General features: G+C 39.3%; 2 protein-coding genes across 4 annotated transcripts; one reads left to right on the forward strand and one right to left on the reverse strand.

Moving 5' to 3' along the window:
• Positions 1 to 19,224, reverse strand: LOC130908409 (solute carrier family 22 member 13-like). Of its 3 annotated transcripts, XM_057823800.1 has the most exons (10): positions 10,546 to 19,223; positions 10,362 to 10,465; positions 10,131 to 10,285; positions 9,812 to 9,983; positions 9,596 to 9,716; positions 6,123 to 6,217; positions 5,840 to 6,054; positions 5,658 to 5,766; positions 5,325 to 5,519; positions 1 to 5,248 (listed from the first exon to the last, which is right to left on the reverse strand). In XM_057823800.1, the coding sequence occupies exons 1-10, from the start codon at positions 10,921 to 10,923 to the stop codon at positions 5,191 to 5,193; spliced, it is 1,602 nt and encodes a 533-aa protein (XP_057679783.1). In that variant the 5' UTR covers positions 10,924 to 19,223; the 3' UTR covers positions 1 to 5,190. The 3 variants fall into 3 exon arrangements, with proteins under 3 accessions (XP_057679783.1, XP_057679784.1, XP_057679785.1); XM_057823801.1 differs by lacking the exon at positions 1 to 5,248 and having other exon boundaries at positions 5,342 to 5,515; positions 10,546 to 19,224; XM_057823802.1 differs by lacking the exon at positions 1 to 5,248 and having other exon boundaries at positions 5,387 to 5,519; positions 5,653 to 5,766; positions 10,546 to 19,224.
• Positions 13,995 to 27,894, forward strand: cry-dash (cryptochrome DASH). Its single transcript, XM_057823806.1, has 14 exons — positions 13,995 to 14,203; positions 15,215 to 15,387; positions 18,793 to 18,886; positions 18,947 to 19,077; positions 21,809 to 21,957; positions 22,021 to 22,109; positions 22,183 to 22,256; positions 22,326 to 22,415; positions 24,806 to 24,885; positions 24,979 to 25,038; positions 25,108 to 25,265; positions 25,451 to 25,570; positions 25,661 to 25,837; positions 25,906 to 27,894. Exons 1-14 carry the CDS (start codon positions 14,141 to 14,143, stop codon positions 26,011 to 26,013), a joined length of 1,566 nt encoding a protein of 521 aa, XP_057679789.1. The 5' UTR covers positions 13,995 to 14,140; the 3' UTR covers positions 26,014 to 27,894.

The raw sequence follows: 27,894 nt of genomic DNA on the forward strand, positions 1-27,894 counted from the left end.
TGGTACTTATTAACCCAATAAATCAACAAATAAGCAACACTGGACTATAAGACCCAGGATTGAAATTAAGGGGGAAAAATAGCCACTTACTGTCCGAAAATTACGCTAGTTACTGTATAATGTAAATTAGCTCTACTGTTGCATGACTGTAGGGTTGAAGTGCAAAATAGCTAGCTCACAGACACATTTCCATAATTAGGCAGATAACCAATATTATAATTGGTTGTTTAATTTCACACTTGATGGGCAGCAACCAATTAAAAGTCAGCATAAACATGAGTGAGGTAAAACTATACATTAGAAAAATATATACACTACACATGACAGACAAAATATGAAGGAAACACGAAATGCTAATTAGTGGCCTGGAACTAGGTGTAATGTTAAAAAACATGTTGAAGCAAATAGAGCTTACCTTTTCCAGTTCTACTTAAACTTAGGACATCGTGTATTTCCGGTTCTCGCAAAATAGCGCTCCATTTGCTTGAACACATATCAAAGATGTTTATTGACATAAAAATAAATCCACAAATTAGTATTTTGTGTGCACAAAAATGGATGGATGTTTGACTTTTTATTAACTTTCGAATGTTCATTCAGCAGAAAACCAGACTTCTTTTAACAAAACAGTGTAATTTCTGACTACCGATTCTCTGACATTTTTATTATTCTCAAAATATCTGAAAAACATATCAACAAAATCTTCTGGCGTTTTGCACTCTTGAGCTTCTGTCACCACGACAACACGCCAAACGCATGTACCGTAATTTTTGGACTATAAGGCGCACCTGACAATAGGCCACCACCCAACAAATTTGACACAAAAACTGCATTTGTTCAGAGATAAGCCGCACTGGAGTATAAGCTGCTGCTGTCCTTACTGTATGATGGGATATTTACACCAAAAGATATTAACCAGCAACACTTTATTTGACAGCGGCATCATAAGACTGTCATAAGACCAAATGAACCACCATCAAGCTTTGAAACAATTGGCTGCAAAGCTTCATTGCTTCAAGTAGTTTCATTTGACCATCACTGCACCCTTGAGGGATTGACTCCTAAAGACCAAATGTGAAGTAAGGTTGGCCAACCATGTTTTTGAATAATATCATTGGCTAAACAACTATAAACGTGTGTATATATATATATATATATATATATATATTTTTTTTTTTTTTTACGCAACCCTTCCAGATTCTTTGTTTAACCCATAGCAATGCCCTTGACAACGAAAATGCTTTTCTTCAACAATCTTCGGAAATTACGTCACACAGAGAACTGCGAGGGAAGTCCGCCATAGAACAGTATTGCTTCTTGGTAAGATGCCACGGTGGTGTGTGGCGATGTATTGTTCTCAATCTAAAGAAAAGTTGTATGAGTGGCCAAAGGATAGCAGGGCACATAAATGGACATCTTTCGTTCGCACAAAGCGGATGAATTTCACCCCATCATCAAGTAGTTTTTTTCTGCTACAAACACTTCGAAGATGCCTGCTTCCTCAACCGGTCTGATTATGAACAAGGATTTGCAAAAAAATAAGTGTGATTTTTGAATAGATGACTGATGACTTTGTCAAAGCTGAGCCGCCAACTGTTGTGGAATGAACAGTAGAAGCCGAAAGCTAACTCGTGGCAATCCCTGATCATAGTTGTATTGAGTTCATTTTGCCTACACTTATAAATCCGTCAAAACTTTTCTTTTATCCCAGGCAATAGTAGGTGGTTTACTTACCTGACATGTTTCGGCGAAACATGTCAGGTAAATAAAAGCTAATGTCGCTAGCTTCTACTGTTCCTTCCACAACATAATCGGGGATTCGTCAAAACCTTTCATTTATCCCAGGCAATAGTAAGTGGTTTATTTACCTGACATGCTTCAAATCATTAAAATAATAACAGTCTATATCTTACCAAGCTAGTAATCTTGATGTGTCTTGTTTCCATTCCATGTCAGGTAGTCTGGGCACATCAGGCATGAAAATGGGTCAGGGGTTAAAAAGGTGAGAAGGGTGTGGAGGAAATATGTTCCAGTACACTGTACACCCCAACAAAATATTGAGCTCTGTCGACCCACACTGTGTTTCAGCAGGGCCGTGCAGAGACCGGTGGAGGGGCGGGTGCTCGTAGATCAAAAGGGGCACATGAACAAGTATTTAATACACCTTAAAACAACATAACTTCAATTTTAACCAGCTTTAGATAATAATTGGCTGCGACTGTGACATACTTTAATTGGGAGGGGGGCAACAGTGAATAGAAATCAAAACTGTCATCAACACTTTCTGGCTGTGACTCAGTCAGTCTGCCTCTTTTCTTCCTTCAACCTCTGCATCAAAACTTCCTTCCTCAACTTGTTCATCTGAGAACAAACCACATCAGATGGTCACTGAGCCACCAACAGCACAGTTTTCTTAAAACTATTATTTCATTATTATCCATACTTAACAACTCTAGCACCTAATGATTAATAAAGCAATGACATAAAAATCTTATAGAAAAATAACATTGTAATTGTGTTTATAATTGTATTTAATACCCGACTATCCTTGCAAACTTGTTCTTACCAGGTCTGCTATTCACCCAGCTGATGAGGTATCCACTGCCTTTAGAAGCCTCATCTAACTCCTTTTTTTTATCCCTCAATCTCCCTTCCCTACGACGCATGTCTATGTAATGAAATATAAATATTTAAAAAAACAAAAAAACAGACTCCCCGGTGGCTTTTAGTTTTAAAGCTTTCTTAATTTCTTTCTCTCTCAATAATGATGGAGGTAGATTTGTGTTTTTATTATTCAATCAAAAAACAAAGTTACTTCTATCAAAAACAAAGTTGCTTCAATCAAAATACAGTATATACTTTTAATCCCCAAAAAGTCACTTCAATAAAAAAAAATTGTTTTTGATTGCAAAAATAAATTTGAGACAAAAAAGCATTTGAAAACTATTTTTCTTGATTGAAACAATTTTTTCCATTGAAGTAATGTTGTTTTGCGTTTGGGCCACATTTTGGCTAGGACATTTGTGTCTTTATTATTCAATCAAATAAGTTGCTTCAAACAAAAATATATATATAAAAAGAAAAACTTCGCACATGTGTCAATCACCGTTTACCAAAGCCTGAGAGGCTTTGAGTAGACTCACTATGAAGCATTTAATAAAGCCAAGCATTTTCTTACTACTTTATTCTTGTTTAAAAATAATTCGGTGGGGCAGTAACATGTTTAGAACTTACCATAATTCTTACATTTTGAAGTGCTTGAAAACCATTTATAAATGATACTTTGGTGAAAAAAGTGAAAAAACATGTCTTATCATGTCGTATCTTTTTTCCAATGTAAAATCTGAATAAATGCATTGAACACGCACAAAAAAATGGGGGGGGCGCTACTTCGCGGTTTTCATTTATTGCGGCAAGTTCTGGTCCCCATTAACCGCGAAAAACGAGGGATCCCTGTATTTCTGAAAAGCTTTAAGAAGCAGGACTCATTCCCACAACTCGTCGGGCCGGTGTTGTGCCGACACCGGCCGACAGCTCAAATCCAAGCCGAAAATAACGCATCTCCGGCGGACGACGGGAGCGATGTGAGGCGCCCCCTCCATCCGAGAGCATGCCGCTTAATTTGACTCAACAGTGTGTTTCTTCGTTTATATTCCCGCTATATACACAAGCTTGACGCCAATTTAACGGGAGCTATTTTTTTTCATGGGAGATTTGGCTACCTCTGGCAGTGTTCAACGCAAGCTGCAACGAATGGCAGTAACTTTTTTATATCGCAAAATGTGAAAACGATTGAAACCATTACTCACCAAATTCAATCTGCTGGCAAATACAGGCAAGTGTGTATGCTGCGCTCTGGTCTGCCCCGGTGTGGATAAGGCCTGCTTTTTTTTCCGCAGCTTTGCAATGCAACCAAAGGCTCTCCGAGCACTCCATGTAAGGAGTGCGTGCGTTTGGAATAATGGAACGCAGCTTGGACCAATGATTGGTTCTCGTCAGCGAAGCATCTAGAAGGATTTGCTGTGTTCTTAAGTGCTCAGTTTACGTACTAAGTTAATCACATGATGATAATAATAATTAAATAAAACCTCCCGACCCCCCCCCCCCCCTCCCAAAAAGAATTTCTCCTCGGATCTACGCAATTCACGTAGGTCGCCCTTTTTGACTTCAAAACGGCGAATTTCGCCAAAAGGTGAGAGATTTTCATGCCTGGCACATTGTTTGCATCCTGATTAGCATCTGGCTAATACATGTACGGTCCAACATAAAATTCCAACCTCCTCCTCTTCCTCCAACTCTTCAAAAACTTGGATCTCCTCACTTGCGCTCGATCTACCGCTTATATCGCTGTTTGAATCATTGTTTGAAGGGCTTTGTATGACGGCCGTTTGGAGCGCTGCCCATCGCTGTTCTCGGTGTGACGTATCACTTCCGAGTTCGTCCCCTTTCAGGCTCGAACTTCGGAAACATGATTATTTTGTCAAATATACAACATATAAATTATTTTTTCATTGGTTGGACAATGTTTAATTACTTTAATTGTAACCCTATTTGGCATTTTAAGAAATTACTTCACATTTGGTCTTTAATACAAGTTGATATGCTGCTATTGACAGTCAACCTGTTCTGCCACCTGCTGTCAACACTGTTGTTGTCCAATATGCCTCGTAGCATGCATTCCAGCACTTCAAATGTTAATCAAAATTCATTGTCTGACCTCATTATTTCTTCAGTTACTTTTCCAATTGTTTCATAATTTCTATTTAGGGTATTTGGTAACACTTTATTTGACAGTGGCGCCATAAGACTATCATAAGACCATCATAATTATGACATGACACTGTCATGAGCATTAATAAATGCTGATGACATATCATTTTGTGTCATCTGGCAAATGATCTCACTTATCAATGGATGCAAAAGATCCGAGCTGGACATAAATGGAGTTAGACATAATTTGCCGGATGACACTTAATGACATCTGTCATATGCATTCATAATTGCCCATGATAGTGTCATGTCATAATTATGACAGTCTTATGGCAGTCTTATGACACCCCTGTCAAAAAAAAGTGTTACCTATTAATCCAATCAATCAAAAAATAAGCTGCACTGGACTGTAAGCCGCAGGAAAAGAGGGAAAAAAGTTGCGGTTTATCGTCCGAAAATGACATTAATCTTCCATATCAACTACAAAGCTGTGCTTTCGCCTCGTTTTTCTTCGTCTTGGTAACCACTGCTAATCCTCCTGAAACGGACAATAAAAAAGTAATGTTTCACAAAAATGCTTTTGTTTGTTGTTTTTGCAGTGACAGTCAGCTCGCCTTTGCTCAGCGTGGTCCTGAAGTTCTGCGTTGAGGGTCTCCGGCAGCAGCAGACAGAGGCCTGCCCCACTCGCAGGTATGAGGCCATACACCAACATGGGGATTGCGTCATGGTGGACGGCCAGGAGCCTTATCAGGGGAGATAGAATTCCTCCCACACGTGCGCACACGGAACTCAGACCGACGCCGCTCTGCCTAGCAACATAGAAAGACAACAACATTCCAAAGCCAATAGAAAATATCTGATTTTATGTCTTTATTATTATTGTGTATTTATTCATTTCTTGTCTAAACTAGTGAAACTAATGAAATCTTGGAGGTAACGTACCTTACCTTAGCGTCGTGGGGTACAGTTCCGCTGTGTACACATACAAGATGATGAAACAGCTAGTCGATGTAAATTTCCCAAGTACAGCGATTACCGTTGAAACAACAGGAAGGTCTGAAGCAACAAATTGGGAGCAAAATTTATTGAGACAAACACCGCAAATAGAGTAAATTGCCGTTAACGTTACCTTTAGGCACAGCGATGATGCAGAGGCAAGCGAGCCCTCCGGACAATAACAAAAAGGTCTCGCATCGTTTCCTTCCGAAGCGCCCGATTAGTGGTAAAGCACCCAAACGTGCGGGAAGTTCCACCAAGCCAAAGATCAACTGCGTGAGGTAGATGTTCAACCCAAAGTTGCCTACGTTCAGGCTTAGGCCATAGTACATCATGCTGATTCCAAACCTAGCGTATGCATTCAGTTATATTTTTTTTCTTCAACTCTGATATTAAAACAGCTGTTAAATGCTCACCAAAGGTAGCCCATGATTAGTGCTCGTTTTCTCAAATAGGAAATCCTAAAGATGTCCAATAGGCTGCCTCTGTTGGGCGTCTGATCCACCTCCATCTGGACACACAGATACAATTATGGTAACCTATTTTTCGGTCTATAAGTCGCACCTGCCAAGAATGAACAACGAAGAGGGGAAAAAAACATATATAAGCCGCACTGGAGTATAAGTCGAATTTTGGGGAGGTCCTTTTATTTAATCAGAGACCAAGCACAAACATTATTCAATGGTACCTCTACTTACGAAATGATTGGTTCTGGAAGTAGTTTCTTAACTTGAAAGTTCTGCGTTTTCCATGTAAATGCCCTAATTCGTTAAATCCATAAATATTTCTTGATGAATAAAAAAATCAAAACATGTAACAAATAAACGTTACAATTATATTATTGCACAATAAAAATTCGAGTTATGCATAATGTAAAAAAGCAAGAATAGAGTAAAGAATAAAAGTTAATACTCATTTCTTAGCCAATTGGATGCCAGGAATGCTAGGCAATAGACCCTACTCACCTACGTCACAAAATGACGTGTCGCTGTATCCGGCCGCCATATTGTTCGTCAATTTTTAGACCTATTATCAATGGTTTCAATTAGTCGTGCAAGTTATAGAGCAATTCATGGAAGCCCCGGTGTTATCTGATGCTGTAAACTCATTGGATGCGTTGCATAAAAGGCGTTATGTGGAAAAGCTTCAGTTTATCCATTCGCCAGATCCATATTTGATGCCTAAATCGATCTTTTTCGACCCGCTATCTTCGCCGTCTCTGCCTAACATCTGCTACCCTGATATTTACAATTATCTTGTCCACACAAAATCAGCCTATTCTCACGGAAGTTTGAAAAACTTTAAGAGCTTGGAGGCTTATAAATACTTCGTTGCTGGTTGGGTGAAACAGGTCCTCGTCCACGAAAATTCGGCAGGAATCTATCTTGTGCTCGGGAAGGTGAGTTACGAAATTTTCAATTCAAAATCTTTTGTTCTTGCTAACATCCACTGTCAAGTCTAATGTATTTCATGTCATTTGTCAATGGAGCTAGGGCTTTTAATATTTATATGGCGACAATCAATATAAAAAAAAAGTTGAATGCGACGCGTCAAGGATAGGTGCATATTGGACTATTTCTTCAATAAAATACACAACTGTGTCTGCCTCATTTGCAAAGAGATAGTCGCGGAAGATACGCAACGAGGAATTAAAGCAACTTGAAGCTAATTTCATTTCACAGCAGCAGTATTTCGCAAGAGCCTGAGGGTCGAAAGAGAACGCCACAAAGGCGAGATTGTTGAAATTATGAATAAAAAAAAAATAATAATAAAGCAAATGTGACACACAGAAGGGCTTGCTAAAATTTCTTTAAATGTATTGTTCTACGTAAATCGGCCCAGGTAGCCCCCCACATTTTTACCACACCAAATCTGGCCCCCTTTGCAAAAAGTTTGGACACCCCTGTTTAACTGATGATCCGTAGACAAGGCCAGCTTCTTTCACTTGTTACCAGCTAAATATTATTCAAAAAATAAGGATGGTGGAAGAAATAAGCATCTTGAATTTGAAACGGTATGTTGTCGGCGATTAGCCTAGCAATGTTGTCAGCCCCAAACCCTCTAAATATATATTAAATGCATCTTACCAGATATAAAATGACTACTACATAATCTGTGGTAATCGTTTGGAGCCCAGTTTTCTCGTCGAATTGCAGCAGTCCATCTTGCTCTCCTCTCCGGGTCTCTCGGAATACGGTAGAATCTCAAGTCTCTCCGTCTATCTTCTCTGTTATTGCAACCGACCGCCACACACGCCTTCACCATTTTGATTATTAATGTTAACGAGCAGAAAAACACGCCATAATAGGAGGAATTTACGTAGCGGTAATTTATCAACAACGACGAGTTGACGGACAATATGGCACGGGGGCGTGGTTGTGACGTCATGTGAGTAGGTTCTATAGCCAATGGCAGAGCAGCTATAAGTACAGTATGTTACGTTCAGTAAACTCTAGGAGATGCAAGTACCAGCCATATTGTATTTTTGCCTTTCTTATCCTGAAATTTCTTTCTTAACAAGAGGCAATATTTTCCCGTTGAAGCATGTCTTAACCTGAAAATGTAGACATTCTTAAGTAGAGGTACCACTGTTCCTTACAGTAGTAATAAAACAGAGAACAAAGTGCTAAATAGGTGCCTGTTAACATATTAACAGTTATTTAGATAACGTTAAACAAAAAAAAACTCCTGATCTCACTTTAAATCACTACCAAATCCATTCAAGTCTTCACCTTTAGTGTCACTTTTGAACAACTGCACCAACTTGAAGTAGAGGGCATGCCTCGAGTGTGAGTATCAATATATAAATCACTATCAGTCCAACTATGAAAAAATGTGCGACTTATAGTCCGGAAAATACGGTTATCATTTAAACTCATTTAACAGTGCTATCTTATGAGTTCAAGTTACTTTATTTATTTTTTTAAATATCAATCAATATTTTCATTTTACAGCACAATAATCATGACTGACAAGCTTCCATTAGTGTGCTTGTTAAAAACTTCTGATTCATTCCAATTAAATTTAATCTTATATATAGTTATACCAATGTACTATATTTTCTGGACTATAAGCATCACTTTTCATCATAGTGACTGTTCATACTGCAGGTCTTAATGCACAATTCCGAATTTTTGTCATAACCCATTTTTTTTTTTTTTTGCGTGCCCATTCAGACAGCCTTTGTCTATTGAGCCCGTTCAATTTTTAGTCTTAAATTCAAAGTTTTAAATGGATAGATAGAACGCATGCAAACACTTGATGCGGTGCGTCAGTTCGCCCCGACTCGGCCATGTAAGCAATACTGAAATACTGCTTATTTGGCGCACGGAAAGAAAACCGAGCATTATCTGGCTGATCCTTTTCTTCATTTTATTTATTTTTTTTATGACTGTGGTCAAGCCCGTCTCTTGCGTAAAAGCCGAGTTATAGCTAAGCGCTAACGCTAATGCACAGCTGTCGCTGCCGTCCTGCCTGCCGCTCTCGCTCTTTGCTGACGTAATTGCTGCATGAAGTCCGATTTGGGAGACTTGACAGTTTAGACCGCCGCTACATTCTGGAAAAATGTGGCCGGATCGGATTTAAACCACATACGAAAGTGAGTCGGATCGGATTTGAAATGGTCCACTTCTATGCGACTTGTCCCGTTCAGACTGTCAACCTAATGCCTCACTCGAGTTGGAAAAACACAAAAAAAATCAGATTTGTGCTTGAAGACCTCTGGTCTGAAACTAGCCTTACAGTCCAAAAAATACTGCAATCTGCTTAGGACCTAGAGTGTCTCACCACCATTTACTCATTGGCTGAGAAGAAAATTTTAATTTTAACAAATCAGATTTCAGATTTGATTTAAGTATTTACTAAAATATGAAAAAATAGTGCAGCTGACCTTGTCAAGTAGATCTTGCGACACCTCCCTCCCGTTGACTTTTGCTGCTCTTCGCACCTCCTTCACGGCTTCCTCCTTTCTGCCTTGAGTCATGAGCCAGCGAGCAGATTCTGGAAGAATCCTGACCCGTTGAAATATACAAAAGCTTAGCTTTACTTTTTTCTCACTCAGATTTGATAAATGCATGCCTAAGTGCCACATGATGATGGTATAGACCAGTAAAATATGGCCAGGACAAGAAGAAGGGGGCAGTAGAGGGCCAGTTGGAGGATCCTCCAATCCCGGATCAAATAGGCGAGACCGGCCAACAGCACGAGACCGATGGGATAAAAACTGTGACTGACGATGGTGCAGAAGGCAAACTTTGAAGATTCGCACCACTCGCCACCTTCAGCAAAACATAAAACTTCATATAAAAACAACTCAGCAATCAAGTTTTGGTAATGAAATCAAAATCTGTTCCAGTCCCAAAACTTCCGAGGGCAATTTTGTTCAACAGCAAAATCTAATGGTGTCCTGGCCACCTGCCACTCACCTATGACAAATGCGTTGGCGAGGATTCCCGCTACAGACACTCCACACAGAAACTTGAGAACAATGTAAACGTAGACGTTGGGAGAGAAAGCGACAGCGACGGCAAACAAGAGCAGAAGAAGATGGGCGAGGAGGACCACTAAGCGGCGACCGAACCTAAAAAATATAAACAATACAACAATATAAATCTCTTGTTTTTCCGGAAACTTTTAGCAATGCAAAGTAGTTGTACCTATCAGCCATTGAGCCCGACACAAGAGCTCCAATCAGAAGTCCGGCCATGTAAATAGACTGAGACACCTCAATCAAGGTGCTTCTGTCACACACCAGATTAAACTGATGGTTGAGGCCAAAAGAAAGAGTGCGTGAGTCCCAGGTGAACCTAACAACTGAAATATTGACTCCCCTCTTCTCACCTCTGTCACAATGCTGGACGCCCCACTTGGCAACTCAAACTGGGATCCATTGAGGCAATTCGTGGTGGAGTTTAGGCCGTACATCTCGATGGTCTCCAGGTCTGAGTCGACCGGCGTGAACATGCGGCAACTCTGGAAACTTCCATCTGGATTTTTGGGGATGGTGAGCTCCTTCTGCCTCTCCAGAGTCAAGTTAGCATCCACCCGATGCAAGATCCAGTCAGTGTCGCAGTAGTTCGGGAAGTCAAGGCCCGTGAATACGTGGCCGATAGTGTCGAAGGCGATGAAAACACTCGGGACGCACAAGGTCGCTACCAGGCGCTTCTGGAACACACCGAATTCGCCGATCTCCTTGAGGATGACTGCGAAGGTGCTCATGGTGAAGAGCTCGCTGGAGGGCACAAAACATGCAGAGGAAAATATTTTTCATCCCAATGTTAATAATTAAACTAAAGTGTCTTTTTTATCATGCAAATCTGCAGTACCATGCAAGAAAAGAAAACCCATTGACACCCTCCTTCAATTTAGTTTTTTTGTAAGAGTTAAAACTGTAATGTATTAACATGTGGGGACAAAATCCAATTGGCACTAAGCCCTTCTATAACTGACGTAGCAATCAAACAAAAATGTCACAAAATTCCACTTTGAAGGGGTCAAGTTAGGTCAGTTAGCTTTGTAAATAGCGCCAATCCATCACAAGGGTAACGAACAATATACACTATTTTTCATGAATTGTTATTTTATCAGCTTGCAAAACAATTTGCATTAAAATGTGCAGAAATTTCTTTTTCAAGCTTTTTTACTGATATTTTCTGCGTTCCTTGGCAACAGCTGAATTGTCATTCATATGTGGCTGCCTGACTGATAAATTAATTAAAGTGCTGTGACACATAAAAAAAATCTTAAATAGCATTATTATGTGAATTAAAATCAGATTTTGGGACAATTCGACTACATACAACAATTTGGCAAAGCTCAGATGACGGAAAAATGAGTCTTCTGCTGTTTAGCCCCACCTGTTATTATAGCACTCTAGCGCCTCCATTTGGGTGATGACATCGGCAGAGTAACGATTTTAGCTGATTTAGAAATTCAGCCCATTGAGGGGGAAGATTCAGAATTAGGAAAATGCGACAGAGAGCAGCAAAATGTCATTGTTTCAATCTATCTACGCCAATATTTTTACAGGATATTCTTCTTATCTAAGTATTTTCCCCCAATTGCTAAATAAATTGTGTAATCATGACAAATAAGTCTTCTGCTAAATAAAATAAGAAATATTAAAAATGCATTTATTCAATATGACAGGGATAAATTAACGCATAATGGTCAAAACTGCTTACTTCTTGAACCACCCGAACGGTATTTTATGCCACCGGAGTTAGTCCGGCTTTTGTCATTTTCCTGCAGGGACCTGAGACAAGGAAAAAGTGTAAACAAAAGAGTGTGTTGGAGAGCTATGCTACACGCTAACCCGAACCGAGCGGCTCTTCCATGTCACTTTCTTGCCTTTCGAAAACGAAAAATCACACAAAACTACCCCGACTCATGTCACACACAGCGGCGGGGTTGATAGTCTTCACCGATCAGCCAGCTCCTGGCAGCGAGCAAATTTCTGCTTGTTGTCCTTCTGTGGCCCCAGCAGGCAGGCAGTGCTCGTCGCCGGGGACGCAAAGGGAAAAGAACGCCGCAAATGACACATTCTCTGTGGACAAACCGGCCGAAGTTGGAGCGCTTGGCTGCCCGAGCCCAAGCCGAGTTTAGCGCTCTCTAGACAGGCACGTGAAGAGGACCGAGGGGGCTGGAAGTCTGGACACAATCGAGAACCGGAGACGATCGCGGGGGGCTCCCCGGGCCCAACCCGAGGAAAGCGCTATATTGGTGGGCACGCTTTTATTGGCCGGCGACATGGTGTGTGACAAGCCGCAAGGACAACAAGGATCTTTTGGATATCCAAAAAGCCTCCCACCACTCTCCCTGGTGTAGCAAATAAAAGCCTGCTGCACATTGGGTTGGCGTGACGCAAAAAATAAACGAATTAATCCGCAAAATCAGCTGAATCCGCAGTCTTTCTGCATAACTAATGACTGTATTTTGAAGATGGTTAGTCCGCTCATGTCACATTCTCATTCTTCCTCAATCCAGATCGTGGCCGGAAGTGTCTCATTTTCGTAGCAAGGGATTCAAAAAATTAAATATCTAAATACCGCGTAATACGAAATAAACATGTTTTTTTTTTTTTTTATGTCACAGACACTTTAATGTTTACACTAATTTTGACCTCTCTTAAGCATGAAACAGAGGGAAAATTTTGAATTGTATGCAAGGTGACCGTTACAATACTACAAATAGTGCCCCCCAAGCAAATATTAACTGACTGCCATTGACGGTGATAGAAGTCCAATCCATTTTAACTGGGAATGATCGCTGCCAGTCCCCAGTTAAAGCAACACTAGGTAACTTTTCAACCTTAACAAAATATTTTCATAACATTTATGATGATATGTCGACTGACAACTAGTTTAATGATACCTCTGTTATGGCCTGAGGGGGTCTGTATTGCTTTCACCGGCACTAGTTAACTTTGAGGAGGGGTGCCAGGAACCCTGCCACACAAAAAAAATAAAAATGTGCTGCTGTATGGCATATGTCACTTCCCCCTTTCCCCATTCATTACATAGAGGGTATTCGATCCTTACGCTTTCGCGTGAATTCTGCAAAGATGGCAGAGCAACAAAAGAGACAAAAACTTTTATCTGAGGAGGAAAAAGACAGTTAGGCTACCAGGGTATACCGAATAATATTGGCCAGGCTTTCACTCGGTGGCGTCCCAAAATCTGAACTCATCAGCGTTGACAAGTTCGGGTGGAGTGGGGGGGTTAGCCACACTAAGCAACACAGTTGCTAACCATCATATGCTACTATTTAGCCACAACTGGATTCATTCCATTATTACTTTTCATCCTTTACACAGCCGCTGGAAACACAAATGTTGTTTAAGCCATCTACAAGTGACCAGCATGATATTGTGCCACTATGCGGGTGTGCGCTGGTCTTCATGGGAAACGCAGTCTTCCTTAAGGCAAAACACTACCGCTTTTGTCCACCGGCGTCGCTAAAATCAACCAACACTGAAAAGTTACCAAGTGTTGCTTTAAATACGATTGGAGGTTTGTCGCCATCAATAGCAGTAAAATATGATTCCTCAAAGCCAGTTGAAATTGATTTGAAGTCTGTCTCTGTAAATGACATTGAATGATAAAAATATTAAAAACTTTACCCAGACTGCAAATTAATTCTGGATTTGAAATAAATAACATTATTAAAGGTTCCAAATCAGATTATCATGTGAGTTTTATCTCTCTGGATATTTTATGATGATTATCATTAATTAATTTCGTTTTTAGAAATGTTTTAAAACACCTTACGAAAGTGTTGTTATGCAAACGCGTGCTGGTTACGTGACCGAGTACTGAACCGGAGCGTGGCCGGGTGAGGGAGCGTCAGACCGGGGACCGAGCAGCGTAGTTTACCGCTGTGCTTGTTTTATAGTGTCGGTTCTTGTTGTGGTCCGAATTCGTACCGACGTACAGTCATGTCAACTTCTCGCACCATAATATGCTTATTAAGAAACGATTTACGAATCCACGACAATGAGGTAAGAATGCCTGCTTATGTTTTCAATTTGTTAAAAACATGAGATAACATTTTAAGCACTCATTACTATGAGGTTTATGTAGGTGCGTTTAGAGAAAATTTTGGAGACTATTTTGTTGTCACTACGCTGTGTTTTCAAGGTTGTTTCGTTCAAATTAGCTTGTTTGCTAGCACTTCGAATTTCCGGCATGGACTTTCACAATAAACAGTTTAAGCTATGTAGATGGACTGCAAATCAGTCACAGAATAGAAGCAAGCATTAGAACTATTAACCATGCAAAACTTAACTTTTATACGTTTGGAAGGTTGTCTTGTTGACGAGCTTCACGTCTTTTCCTCGTAAAGACGGATTTAATTTTCTTTTTCCTTAGTGAAAAAATTTCCCTCTCCTAGTCTAAAATGATCAAGATAGATCATTGAAAAGAGCGCTTCTTATGCTAATCTAGCTGCTGAAAACATTATAAAACCAAGCAAAAATAAAAACAAAGAGATATATTCATAATAATTATTATAATAAACTAATTGATCCAAAGTAGTACTGACGTTACTTAAAAAACGTTTGTTAAAAATGCTGGAACGATGGGTGCGGGTGTTGGTATGCATGGTTAGCAGAGAGCACTGACTGCCAGTGACTGGGTGGGGTCTGTCAGTCATTTCTTTTTCAGTACGTTGTGTTCAGAATGTATATTGAAGTGACACTGCTTTACAAATAGACAACTTTTTAGTTACTGGAAGAAATTATGACTATTTGCCCCATGAATGGGTAAAGCTTACTTTTAGTGGTCCCTACTTTTAGATTTCCCTAACTGTCGACCTAACCTAACCCCAAACTGTAACCCTAAACCCAACACCACCTGTCAATACATTTTCACACGACACAATTTTTTTCCCCCACACGAACCTAAAAAAAAATTCACACGAAACTGAAAAAATGTGGACCCCTAAAAGTCAGCTTCCCTCATGAATGTATGAAACATAATTTGTAGATTAGCATTTTCTATCCTCTGTGTAGGTCTTCCACTTTGCTCAAAAGCACGCGGATCACATAGTACCGCTGTACTGCTTCGATCCCAGACATTACGTGGAAACGTACAAGTACAACCTGCCAAAGACGGGACCTTTTCGCCTGCGCTTCCTGTTGGAAAGCATTCGAGACCTTAGGAACACGCTGGTGAACAAGGGCAGGTGATTTCACCTTAGTCTGCTGTACTGTATATGCATTTTTGATGATTCAAATTGGCCCAATTAAACTTTCTGTGACGTACTTGTAAGCCAATAAATAAAAAGTAGAGTTGTCCGATAATGACATTTTAACCGATATCCCGATCTTGTCCAACTCCAAATATCCGATACCGTTATCAAACCGATACCGATATATGCTAATTGTAATGTGGTGCCCTACTGGATGCTTTAATAATGATAAATATAACAACCAGAGATGGGTAGTAACGTGTTATTTACTCTGTTACATTTACTGGAGTAACTTTTACTTTTGACTTTTACCTGAGTAGATTTATGAAGAAGAAACATTACTCTTACTTCGCTACTTTGGGCTACACTAGTCGTTACATTTTTCCTCTTTAATCCACATATTAGATTTGACTTTTTTTTTGCCAGCGATGCAAACAATACCTCTACCAGTTTCACCAATGAGACGTCGCAACAATAATCACATAACTCCATTACACCAATCAGGCTCAAGCTTGCTGTTCTGTGATAACATCGGCCTGTTCAATCACGTGGCGCCTATAAAGCACCGTAAGAAATTATGTATTTGACATCAGGCATTGACCTCAACATTATTCGAGAGCGGAGATTTTATCCTCTTTCCCAGTTTTAATTTGGCACCGATTGACCACGGAAAAACAGAGATCTGATCTGTTAAATTTCATAATAGGAACTATGAAGGTATACAATCACAGGAGTGCCAAAATTTAAAAAAATAATGAATGAATAAATAAGTAAATATAAAGAGAAATAAACGAACGAATAAATAAATGAAAATGTAAAAGTAAATTTTGTCATTGACTTTTACTTTTTTCCATTGAAAAAGACGAATGGAAAAAACAATGGCAATTATTTTCTTTGCCTTTTCTATTTCGCTTGTCATTGTCTTTGCTTTTACCAAATGGACTGTTCGATCAATCAAATGGCGTTGGGAAGGGCTTTCCAAACAGGAAAGGGTTAGTTATCAACGCCATTATATTTGATTGTCTTGGTGATGGGGTAGTTGGCTGAGGCGACTCATCCAGCCTGTCAGCTGCTTCTCTAAGCAGTTGTGAAAAGGATTTTCTCTCCATATAAATGATGAATCAACAATCGCACGTGATACAGATGAATTCCATACAAAGGAACTATTCAAAATGTGACCTTTTTTCTCCACTAGAGGGCACTCATGCTCTTTGGACGAAGGATGCTACATTTCTGTAATTTTCTCTCTCTTGCTGGAATTCAATTATTATAATTATTATTTTGTATTTCTTTGGCTTAATGTGAGTATGTAATGAGTGTGGGTGTACAGAAAAAAAGTACAAGAAACAGTATTAAAAACAAAAAAGAAAAGAAAAATCAAACATCGTAAGCTGTTACTCACAATGTTACTCACTACTTGAGTTCTTTTCACCATATACTTTTTTACTCGTACTTGAGTACATATTTTTTGATGACTTCTTTTACTTTACTTGAGTAATATTATTTAAACGCTACTCTTACTTGAGTAACATTTTTGGCTACTCTACCCATCTCTGGTAACGACTTAAATGTTTTCCAAATAAACATTCTGTGAAGAACTGAAGTATTGGGGAAAAGTGCCTTTATTGCAAACATCAGTTTTTTGGATCAAGTGCCAAGCGCTAATTAGGCACTTATTCTATCCTCAATGTGTGTGTGGGTACACAAATCGACAGATAGCAAACAAATCGGGCTCTAAAGAGAAGTCAAATGCTGGAGTAAAGCTGAATTGGCTTTACTGTGGTCATCTTTCTCTTGACAAGAGCACTGATACTTTTTTGTAAAACTAAACAAAACATTGTCTCAATATTATATGAAATAAAGTCAGAACTAAAGCAAAGTATACACCACGTGTCAATTTGAATAGCAACTAGTAGTACAGCTTGCAAGCAATAAGTAACCACATTTCACCACAAATGCAAACAAGACAAAATATACACATCTCCAATTTACTACACAGCGCTCATGAATATAAAACAAAGGAAGAATCAGGGGTCGCGTTAACCGAATATTTTCCGTCGTTGACCGGTTTTTTAAAACGGTGACGGAAAAAACTGAAGTCCGTCCGTCATTTTGACAGGTTGCAATTCACACCCCAGACCACAGGGTGGCGAGTGAGCATATTAATTAGCTATTGTCTCTCTTAATGCATGACGTCGTTGGCTATTCTGTCAGAATATTGTAGCGTCACCGGGGTCTGGCGGCGGCAACGTGATTGACACATCAACGCGAGGTTCTTATTGGTGCACCCGGTGTTCCAGCGCGTCATCCAACTGGTGGACTAGATTGCCGCCTGTATATAGACCCCAATCACATGACGTCACAACTCCGCCTCCCCTGACCGGAGCCGCCATATTGTGTGTCAGCTCGTCGTGTTTACATATTACCGCTACGTACATGTCTCCTATTACGGCATGTTTTTCTGCTCGTTAACATTAATAATCAAAATGGTGAAGGCGTGTGTGGCGGTTGGTTGCAGTAACAGAGAAGATAGACGGAGAGACTTGAAGTTCTACCGTATTCTGAAAGACCCAAAGAGGAGAGCGAGATGGACTGCTGAAATTCGACAAGAAATCTGGGCACCAAACGATCACCACAGACTATTTAGTAGTCGTTTTATATCTGGTAAGATGCATTTAATATATATTTAGAAGATTTTGGGCTGACAACCACAATTAAGATCATTGTGTGACGTTGGTGATTGGGGTCTATATAGTTGCCTCTTTTTCTTTGGGGGCGGAGTTGTTGTTTTGTTGGCGGTGTTGGCGGTAAGCAGAGTAAAAAGAGGGAGAAAAATACCACGACTTCCGTGTCTAATTTTTCGCCGCCAAGCAAGCGTTACAATATTAATTAAAAATGAATGAAAACTAAATACTATTGAATATGTCATCATTATCATTTAAAAAATTTAAGTGACGGGTAAAAATAGATTATGACTGGATTTTTATGACCCTGTCAGTCAAAATGACAGACAACGAAAATGTCTAGCGCAACCTCTGGGAAGAATATAACTTACAAGCGATGCTCGTATAAGGCACAAACAATGTGGTGAGATGGCAAGAACTGCTATTGTACACCAGCTGCAGACGTTAGATAATCTATTTAGCTATTTCTATGCGTAATGAGCTCGCGTCCACATATGATTACGTCAGCAGACAGTGCTGGAACACCAGAAACACAGGCAGGCAATGAGTGGACATGACACCACTGCCATATGCATATTGGCCGAAAACAGATAATGAAAAACCAATGTCACTATTATCCGATACAATTTTAAAATGCTTTTATCAGCTGATATTATCAGCTAGCCGATAATATAGTATCTAACTCTACTGATAAGGCTTTCTATGTCTGAGACAGCAACCTGGTAATAAGACGAGGCAAGCCAGAAGACGTTGTCGCCGACCTTATTAAGCAACTTGGGTCGGTCAGCGCTGTCGCGTTCCACCAAGAGGTTAGTTCATGCCCTCAAATGTCCTCCATTATCGTCGTATTCTCATAATTTTCACGATAGGTAACTTCCGAGGAGCTGACAGTAGAGAAAGAAGTGAAGGACGTATGTGTGCGAATGAAAGTGCAAGTTCACACATGTTGGGGTTCAACGCTGTATCACCAAGACGATCTGCCTTTTCAACACATATCCAGGTGAGATGTGGTTGACATGCTAACAGACTTTAAAAGTGACAAATATACTAGTTTTGCACAGATATCATTTTTTAGCTCTTGATACCAATTTGATTGGTGGTACAGTGGTATGAAAAAGTATCTGAACCTTTAGGAATTTCTAACATTTCTGCATAAAATCACCATCAAATGTGATCTGATCTTTGTCAAAATCACACAGATATAAAAACACTGTCTGCTTTGACTAAAACCACCCAAACATTTATGTGTTTTCATATTTTAATGAGTATAGCATGCAAACGATGACAGAAGGGGGGGGGGGGGGGGGGTAAGTAAGTGAACCCTCTGCCTAATGAGAATTAAAGAGCAATTGAAACCAATTTTTACGAAATAGTTTAGGTCAGGTGTTTGCCCAATAGCCGATGAGCGGTTTAAAGCTGCACTGCCCACTATAAAACAAACACCTGGTAAGAATAGCCTTGATGAGAAGCATTGTCTGATGTGCAGCATGGCTCGGTCAAAAGAGCTGTCTGAAGACCTGCGATCAAGGATTGTTGATTTGTATAAAGCTGGGAAAGGATACAAAACCATCTCTAAAAGTCTGGATGTTCATCAACTGACAGTCAGAGAAGTTGTCTACAAATGGAGAGAGTTTGGCACTGTTGTTTCTCTCCCAAGGAGTGGCCGTCCACCAAAGATGACGCATAGACTTCATAATGTAACGATGATGTCTTTGGATGACGCCATAGTTCAGTGCAGAATACTCACAGAGGTAAAAAAACAACTTTAGAGTGTCTGCCACAGAGTTACAGAAATCACTGACAAAGTCCAATATCTCTGTGCACACATCAACTATATGTAAAACTGTGGCCAAGAATGGTGTTCATGGGAGGACTCCACGGAGGAAGCCATGCTGTCTTAAAAAAAAAAAAAAAACATTTTTGCTCGTTTAATGTTCGCAAAAAGGCACTCGGACATTCCACAGAAGTTTTGTCAAAATATTTCGTGGACTGATGAAACCAAAACTGCATTGTTTGGGAGGAACACACAATGTCATGTGTGGAGGAAAATTGGAACAGCTCAACAACATCAACACCTTATCTCCACCATGAAGCATGGTGGAGTGAGCATTATGATTTGGGGTTGTTTTGCTACCTCAGGGCCTGGAAAACTTGCAATTGTTATAGAAGAATGAATTCAGAAGTTCATCAGGATGTATTGCAGGAAACCTGCGGCCGTCTGTCCGACAGTTGAAGCTAAAAAGAGGATGGATGCTGCAACAAGACAATGATCCAAAACACAGAAGTAAATTAACTTCAGAAATCAGAATGGTTTCAGAAGAACAGAATACACACTCTGGAGAAGCCAAGTCAAAGTCCAGACTTGAACCCCATTGAGATGCTGTGGCATGACCTAAAGACAGCGATTCATGCCAAACATCCCAGGAATCTGAACTACAGCAGTTTTGTAGAGAAGAATGGGCCAAGATTAGTCCTGATCGATGTGCCAGACTGATCTGCAGCTACTGGAGGTGTCTGGTTGAAGTTATTGGTGCCAAAGGGTGGGCTACAAAATATTAAATGTTATGGTTCACGTACTTATTTTTCCCCCTTCTGTCATTGTTTGCATACTATCCTAATTAAAATATGAAAACCTATAAATGTTTGGGTGGTTTTAGTTAAAGCAGACACTGTTTGTCATCTGTGTGATTTTGACAAAGGTCAGATCAAATTTGATGGTGATTTTTTTGCAGAAATGTGATAAATTCCAAAAGGTTCAGATATTTTTTCATACCACTATCAGCCGATGCCGAAACTTTACCGATACGTTTTTTGCAAAGTATACTTTTTTTTTTCTTAATACAAAATTAATCAATACACATCATTTGCCACGTTTACATGGAGCCAAATATTCAAATTACAATCGGAATATTTGTTCAAACCGAATAAATGTGTTCCATATAAACACCTCATTCGGAATGAACAGGCCCAAACCGAATGGAATTTCATTCCGATTCACAGGGGTGGAATATTCCTTTTCCCAAACCGATTAGAAGTAAAATTATATCATGTAAACAGGGAAGCGGAATGGTGTCTGGTTGCGTTCTTTCTGCGCATGCTCCGTACTGACGTCACTCGGTGACGTAAGTAACGTGACTTGCAACATGGCTTCCAAGCACACGCACAGCGCACCCACACAACTTTTTAAATGAACGGCGTATCATTCTGAAGTTTTGTTTCCACTCGAAAAGTTAAAACAGCAGCTGATCTGACGATCGATCTCCATGTTTTGCAACGTGACGCTTTGTTTTGATTAATCTGCGCATGTCAGACGGCAGTTGTCAAACGTCCTTTCGGAATAAAGGCAGTCACATGTAAACGCTGGATCGGAATAGATGAAGTGACATGTAAACAGCTGATGTGAAATTTCCATTCGGAATGATTTGAATCGGTATGAATAAAAGTCAGCATGTAAACGTGGCTAGTGTCTCATTGTCTACAATTGCGGTGCTAGACGTCTAATCCGATTGAAGTGGGAGGGATGGCAACGAATGAACGAACGTTCATTCACTGCCACCCTCCCGCTTCAAATAGGTTGGACGTCTACTGGGGATAAACTAATTAGTGGGATGGTGAATCTTGCCCAAATGAAAAACAATTATTTTTTTTTTAACTGATTGGCTGCCATTGATGGTGCTAGACGTCCAATCCATTTCAGTGCAAACCTAAAATATACTGTATATTTTTGACAGGTTGCCAGATGTTTACACTCAGTTCAGGAAGGAAGTGGAATCCAAGAGTCAGGTTAGGCCCGAGTTGCCAAACCCGGACCGGCTCAAGCCTCTTCCTTTGGGGCTCCAGGAGGGAGACGTTCCCACCGCAGAGGACCTTCAGCAGACAGGTAACTACCTAACAGCTAACAAGTTAATCTTCATGATAAGATGACAAAAATTTGTATTTTCAGAACCTTTGAATGACCCTCGGTCAGCTTTTCCGTGTACTGGCGGTGAAAGTCAGGCGCTGCGCAGACTTCAGCATTATTTCTGGGATACTGTAAGTTCTTTTCACGCAAACTACATTATGGAAAACTTTTTAAAGAAAAATTTTATTTTGTAATTTTGCACAGGATGCAGTTGCATCTTACAAGGAGACGCGCAACGGTTTGGTCGGTGTGGACTATTCCACCAAATTTGCGCCCTGGTGAGTGTTATTTTTCTAAAGATGAAATCTTTAAATTGAAATATTCAAAATGTATGGCTCACCCTGCAGGCTGGCGATGGGTTGCATTTCCCCGAGGTACATTTATCATCAGATACGCCGGTATGAGATGGAGCGGACAGCCAATCAGAGCACATACTGGTGAGAGAATTAGGGATTTTAAAAGTATAATGTATTTTTGGGTATGCTTTCTCACAAGCAGTGTTGTTTTTGGTAGCCCTTTTCATTTTTGTCTTGGTCTTCTGGATGAAAATACATATTAGTCTTAGTCATAGTTTAGTCATTTCAAAATGTGTTCGTCTTCATCTAGTTTTAGTCGACGAAATCTCATACAAATTTCGTCTCGTTTTAGTCGACGGTTACTCAAAATGTTTTCGTCTGTAAATTAAAATGTTAGCCCAAAATTAATTGTAGGATCTACAAGAACAAGGCTAACTTCATGATGATAATACACACTCAGCAGGAAAAGCAATACTGTACATTATTTTTAATTAAACCCACTTAGAAGCTGCTAACTATGTAAAAAAAGTTGTCAGAGTGTTTAAGAGGATGCTCGTCTCGCTAAAGTTGATGCTAATGCAAATGCTATGCTAACGGGACAGTTACATTTCGTGTGTGGTGATCACTCAGCGCAGACTTTTAAAGGCTAAAGCAACATTGCATATTCTCTCTTGTCAAGACAAGAAAACAAATCTAAACAAGCAAGACGGAGCGCACCCTATCTTGAAAAGCATCATAAATTCCAGTGAGGAGAATGAGGGAGAGGCGCAGCACATCTCACATTAGTGACACGACCCAAACAAAGCTATAATGCAAGCTGACGTACTCCACATTAGGGCTGCAACTATCGATTATTTAAGTAATCGATTAATCTATTAATTAGTTAGATTGAATAATCGAGTAATCGGATTAGGAACATTTAATGGGTTGCAGAATAAATTTTAGGAGATGTAAAACAAAGGCTTGCAAAGATTGCCCTTTAAAGGAGCATTAAATACGAATACAAAATAAAATTCCTGAGTGTTTTTTTCAAAAAATGCAATAAATGCATTTGAAATTAAATTAAAACACCTCAGTTTAGTCTGCAATGGTAGTAGAAAAACTAACAAATGAGGATCGAAGTACAACCAAAGAACAATTGGCTAACTTGTGTGGCAAAAGTTCGTTACTTAAATGCAATAAAATGCTAACTTTTTGTTTCTTTTTTTTTTTTTTTTTTTTAATACAATGCTCTTAACAACTGCAATTGGCTGGCAACTGATTCAGGGTGTACACCGCCTACTGCCTATAGTTAGCTGGGATTGACTCCAGCACCCCCGTGACCCTAATGAGTAATAAGAAGCTTGGAAAATGAATAAATGAATGTTCTTAACAAATCCTTCAAACACATTTTCCCACAAAAAAATGAACTTTGTTTATGCGTTCATAATTTCGTTCAATCATTTTAGCGCAAACAAAAACTTATAACTAGGGCTGTCAAAATTATCGCGTTAACGGGCAGTAATTAATTTTTAAAATTAATCACGTTAAAATATTTGACGCAATTAACGCACATGCCCCGCTCAAACAGATGAAAATGCCAGCACAGTGCAATGTCCACTTGTTACTTGTGTTTTTTGGAGTTTTGTCGCCCTCTGCTGGCGCTTGGGTGCGACTGATTTTATGGGCTTCAGCACCCATGAGCATTGTGTAATTATTGACATCAACAATGGCGGGCTACTAGTTTATTTTTTGATTGAAAATTTTACAAATTTTATTAAAACGAAAACATTAAGAAGGGTTTTAATATAAAATTTCTGTAACTTGTACCAACATTTATCTTTTAAGAACTACAAGTCTTTCTATCCATGGATCGCTTTAACAGAATGTTAATAATGTTAATGCCATCTTGATGATGTTGAATGTATATATCCATCTTGTGTCTTATCTTTCCATTCCAACAATAATTTACAGAAAAATATGGCATATTTTATAGATGGTTTGAATTGCGATTAATTACGATTAATTTAAAATTTAATTTTAACCGTTTGACAGCCCTACTTATAACCTTATGTTGGTCTTAACAGGGAGCAGCTTGATCCAGCCATGTTAGACGAGTTATATCACATTCACTGTTGCCACTAGAGGGCAATGTAACCACCCAATAGAATAAAACTCAATGCAAACACTTTCAAAACAAATCATTGCAACGTCACTCTAATTAAACGAACTCACGAAGCAGCAAAATTTGAGCTTTTTTCTTATCAAATTATGCAAGTTAATCGATTAATCGTTGCACTACGACTCCACAAACAATATGAAAATGTCACGCTTTGTGAACATATGACCGAAACTATGTCGCATTTTTGTCTCGTTGTCGTCGTCAGACAAAAACGGGCGTTTGTCTTATGTTCTAGTCTCCCAAGCCACTTTTTTAAGGTTATCATCATCACGTGATGATGATGGCGTGATGATGATATCGTCGACAAGATATTTTTTTATCGTCATTGTTGACGAAAAGAACAATGCTCACGAGTTCATTTCAATTATAGGGTTATTTTCGAGCTTTTATGGAGGGATTACTTCAAGTTTGTCGCGCTCAAATATGGAAATCGTCTGTTTCATCTTAAAGGTAAGTTCAGTCTTTATATGGAAGTGAAATTTAGCCGTATCCAAATTGCTTGACCAATGGAGTGTCTCACTTGTTGTCTTTTTTTAAATTCAGGCCTTCAGGACAAAACCATTCCCTGGAAGACAGACATGACGCTTTTCAACGCATGGAAAGGTTGGCGTGCCTCCGGTGCTGATCTATGACTCCTTGAATGCACTGTGTTTATTCAATATTTGTGTCCAGAGGGTCGCACAGGTGTCCCTTTTGTGGATGCCAACATGAGGGAGTTAGCCATGACGGGCTTTATGTCCAACAGAGGGCGCCAAAACGTGGCTAGCTTCCTCACTAAGGACCTGGGCCTAGACTGGAGGATGGGAGCGGAGTGCTTTGAGTACCTTTTGGTAATTTAAAATCTACCATTTATTTTTGAACATTGTTTAAACAGTCCAGTTTAATTCTTGGTTTCATTTCGTTTCCTTTTTTTCCCATGTTTTTTTTTTGTACTGTTGACAACTTGACCCTAGCTTCTCCTTTGTGTAAAAGTCCTGTCACTTACTGTAAACGACATATAAATATCCACCTGCAGGTTGATCATGACGTCTGCAGTAACTATGGCAACTGGTTGTACAGTGCTGGTATTGGAAATGACCCCCGAGAGAACAGAAAATTTAACATGATTAAACAAGGACTCGACTATGACAGTAACGTACGTTTGGTTTTCTGCTCCTTATTGAATGTGACTGGTGCCCACTGTTTTTTAGTTGTGGGAATTTTAACCCCTGATGTTCATACTTAGGGCGACTACGTGCGGCTTTGGATTCCCGAGCTACAGAAAATCCGGGGAGCTGACGTGCACACGCCGTGGACCCTCAGCAAAGCGGCACTGTCGCACGCCGACGTCATCCTCGGGGAAACTTACCCCGCCCCTCTCGTCGTGGCGCCCGAATGGGGTCGACATGTGGGCAAGAAGCAGGTCAGTCAGAAGATGAGATGAATTAAAAAGTTGTTTGTTCAGTAAAGTTCACAGGCTTTATTTCTCAGGTTGGTAGCGGGCCGTACCCAAGAGGCAGAAAGGGTCCGTCTCACACCCCCAAACAACACCGTGACAGAGGCATTGATTTCTATTTTTCCAGAAGCAAAAATCTGTGAGCTCGGATGAATACCATCCTTCACAATGCCAACTTTTGTTACACAAACTGTTTAAGTTATATGCTTGTTGTTTGTCTTGCATACTAAATGGTGCTATAATTCCGATCCGCTTGACTTCGTCTTTTACTACATAAGAGTGTATTTTTATGGCGCGAGAAGTTTGTGCAGTGATCACAGGAAAAGCACATGATGAGCTGGGGAAGTGGTGAAGAGGCGAAAACAAAACTACCCAAAGCAGGTGTGGGGAAACTAAAATGCTCAAGTTACCACTTTAGCTTCTTATAAAGGCATCTCATTTGGAAATGATATTTTAAAAATTAAAACACCGTATTTTCCGCACTATAAGGCGCACCTAATAGTCTTCAATTTTCTCAAAAGCAGACAGTGCGCCTTATAATCCGATGCGCCGTATATATGGATCAATATTGGTCAATCCTTTAACACCTGAGCCTATTTTGTCTGAATTTGCATGCCTTTCATGATCAGACAATGGCCTGGTTGGGTCCCTTTTTTTCAGGACACCATCACCTTCATGTCCAAACTGTTGTTTTCTTAACTGACCAGTTATGATCAACATCTTGGACCCAAAAAGACAAAAAAATCTCCAAATAGTTTGTCTAAATTTGTAATATTAATTAATGTCTCATTGACAACCAAACATGCTCGACAAACCGTTTTGAAGCTTGATAATATTTATTCGACTTGTTAGGATAAACATTCTACAGATAAAAATAAGACTGAATAGTTTTATGTTTGATAATTCAATTTAATGCTCGTTTGTGAGGGCAACAAAACTATGAAACTTTATGAAACATTATCTCCCGTTTTAATCAGTCGATTAACTTCAAGTAAAAACGGGCGTGGACCTCAACATCTGCACTTTCAAATGAGACCAACCAGCGGCACATGGGTGACGTAATTACAGCGTGACTGGGCTTCAAAGATGATATGCCTAATTTTGTCGCCGCCGACACGTAAAACTGTTTTCATGTATAGGGCGCACTGCATTATAAGGCGCAGTAGTAGTAATAGTAGTGGTTGGGGTTGCGTTATACATCCACTATAGTGCGGAAAATACGTTACATTATGGTGAAATCTTGGTTTGCCTTCTGAAAATAAGATGATAATGAAATCTAATCTTATTACTAATTAAATTTCATTGAAAAATTAAAAATGCAATATTTTGTTTGTGGCATTACTTCATTATTAATATTATCTTTTATTTTTTTCTTTATGCACACAAACACCGATAAATTTGAAAAATAATTTGTCGAGATTTGGATATTTTATAAAATGTATTACCAGTACATTTAGAAAATGAACAGAAATTGATTTTGAAATATTTTGCAATTTATTTGAATGACATTTTATTTAAACATTGATTTATTCTAGGGCTGTCAAAATTATCGTGCTAACGGGCGGTAATTAATTCTTTAAATTAATCACGTTAAAATATTTGACGTAATTAACGCACGTGCCCCGCTCAAACAGACTAAAATGACAGTACATTATAATGTCCGCTTGTTATTTATTTATTTTTTTGTGTGTTTTGCGCCCTCTGCTGGCGTTTGGGTCCAACTGATTTTATGGGTTAGTAACTTAGTACCATGAGTGAGCATGGTGTAATTATCGACATCAACAATGGCGAGCTACTAGTTTATTTTTTTTATTGAAAATTTTACAAATTTTAATAAAACGAAAACAATAAGAGGGGTTTTAATATAAAATTTCTATAACTTGTACTAACATTTATCTTTTAAAAACTACAAGTCTTTCTATCCATGGATCGATTTAAGGGAATGTTAATAATGTTAATGCCATCTTGTTGATTTATTGTTGTAATAAACAAATACAGTACTTATGTACCGTATGTTGAATGTA

The sequence above is a fragment of the Corythoichthys intestinalis genome, chromosome 20 (assembly GCF_030265065.1).
Source record: "Corythoichthys intestinalis isolate RoL2023-P3 chromosome 20, ASM3026506v1, whole genome shotgun sequence".
Taxonomy (NCBI): Eukaryota; Metazoa; Chordata; class Actinopteri; order Syngnathiformes; family Syngnathidae; genus Corythoichthys; species Corythoichthys intestinalis.

What these genes read in the sequence shown, in the direction of transcription:
- LOC130908409 (XM_057823800.1), bottom strand. Translation starts at nt 10,923, where the DNA reads ATGAGCACCTTCGCAGTCATCCTCAAGGAGATCGGCGAATTCGGTGTG. An exon ending in CGCCAACGCATTTGTCATAG is followed by an intron (nt 9,984 to 10,130) that starts GTGAGTGGCAGG and finishes GTTTTGCTGAAG; the next exon opens with GTGGCGAGTGGTGCGAATCT. An exon ending in CAGGACCACGCTGAGCAAAG is followed by an intron (nt 5,249 to 5,324) that starts GCGAGCTGACTG and finishes TGTCCGTTTCAG; the next exon opens with GAGGATTAGCAGTGGTTACC.
- cry-dash (XM_057823806.1), top strand. Translation starts at nt 14,141, where the DNA reads ATGTCAACTTCTCGCACCATAATATGCTTATTAAGAAACGATTTACGA. An exon ending in ACGCTGGTGAACAAGGGCAG is followed by an intron (nt 15,388 to 18,792) that starts GTGATTTCACCT and finishes TGTCTGAGACAG; the next exon opens with CAACCTGGTAATAAGACGAG. An exon ending in CTGTCGCGTTCCACCAAGAG is followed by an intron (nt 18,887 to 18,946) that starts GTTAGTTCATGC and finishes TTTTCACGATAG; the next exon opens with GTAACTTCCGAGGAGCTGAC.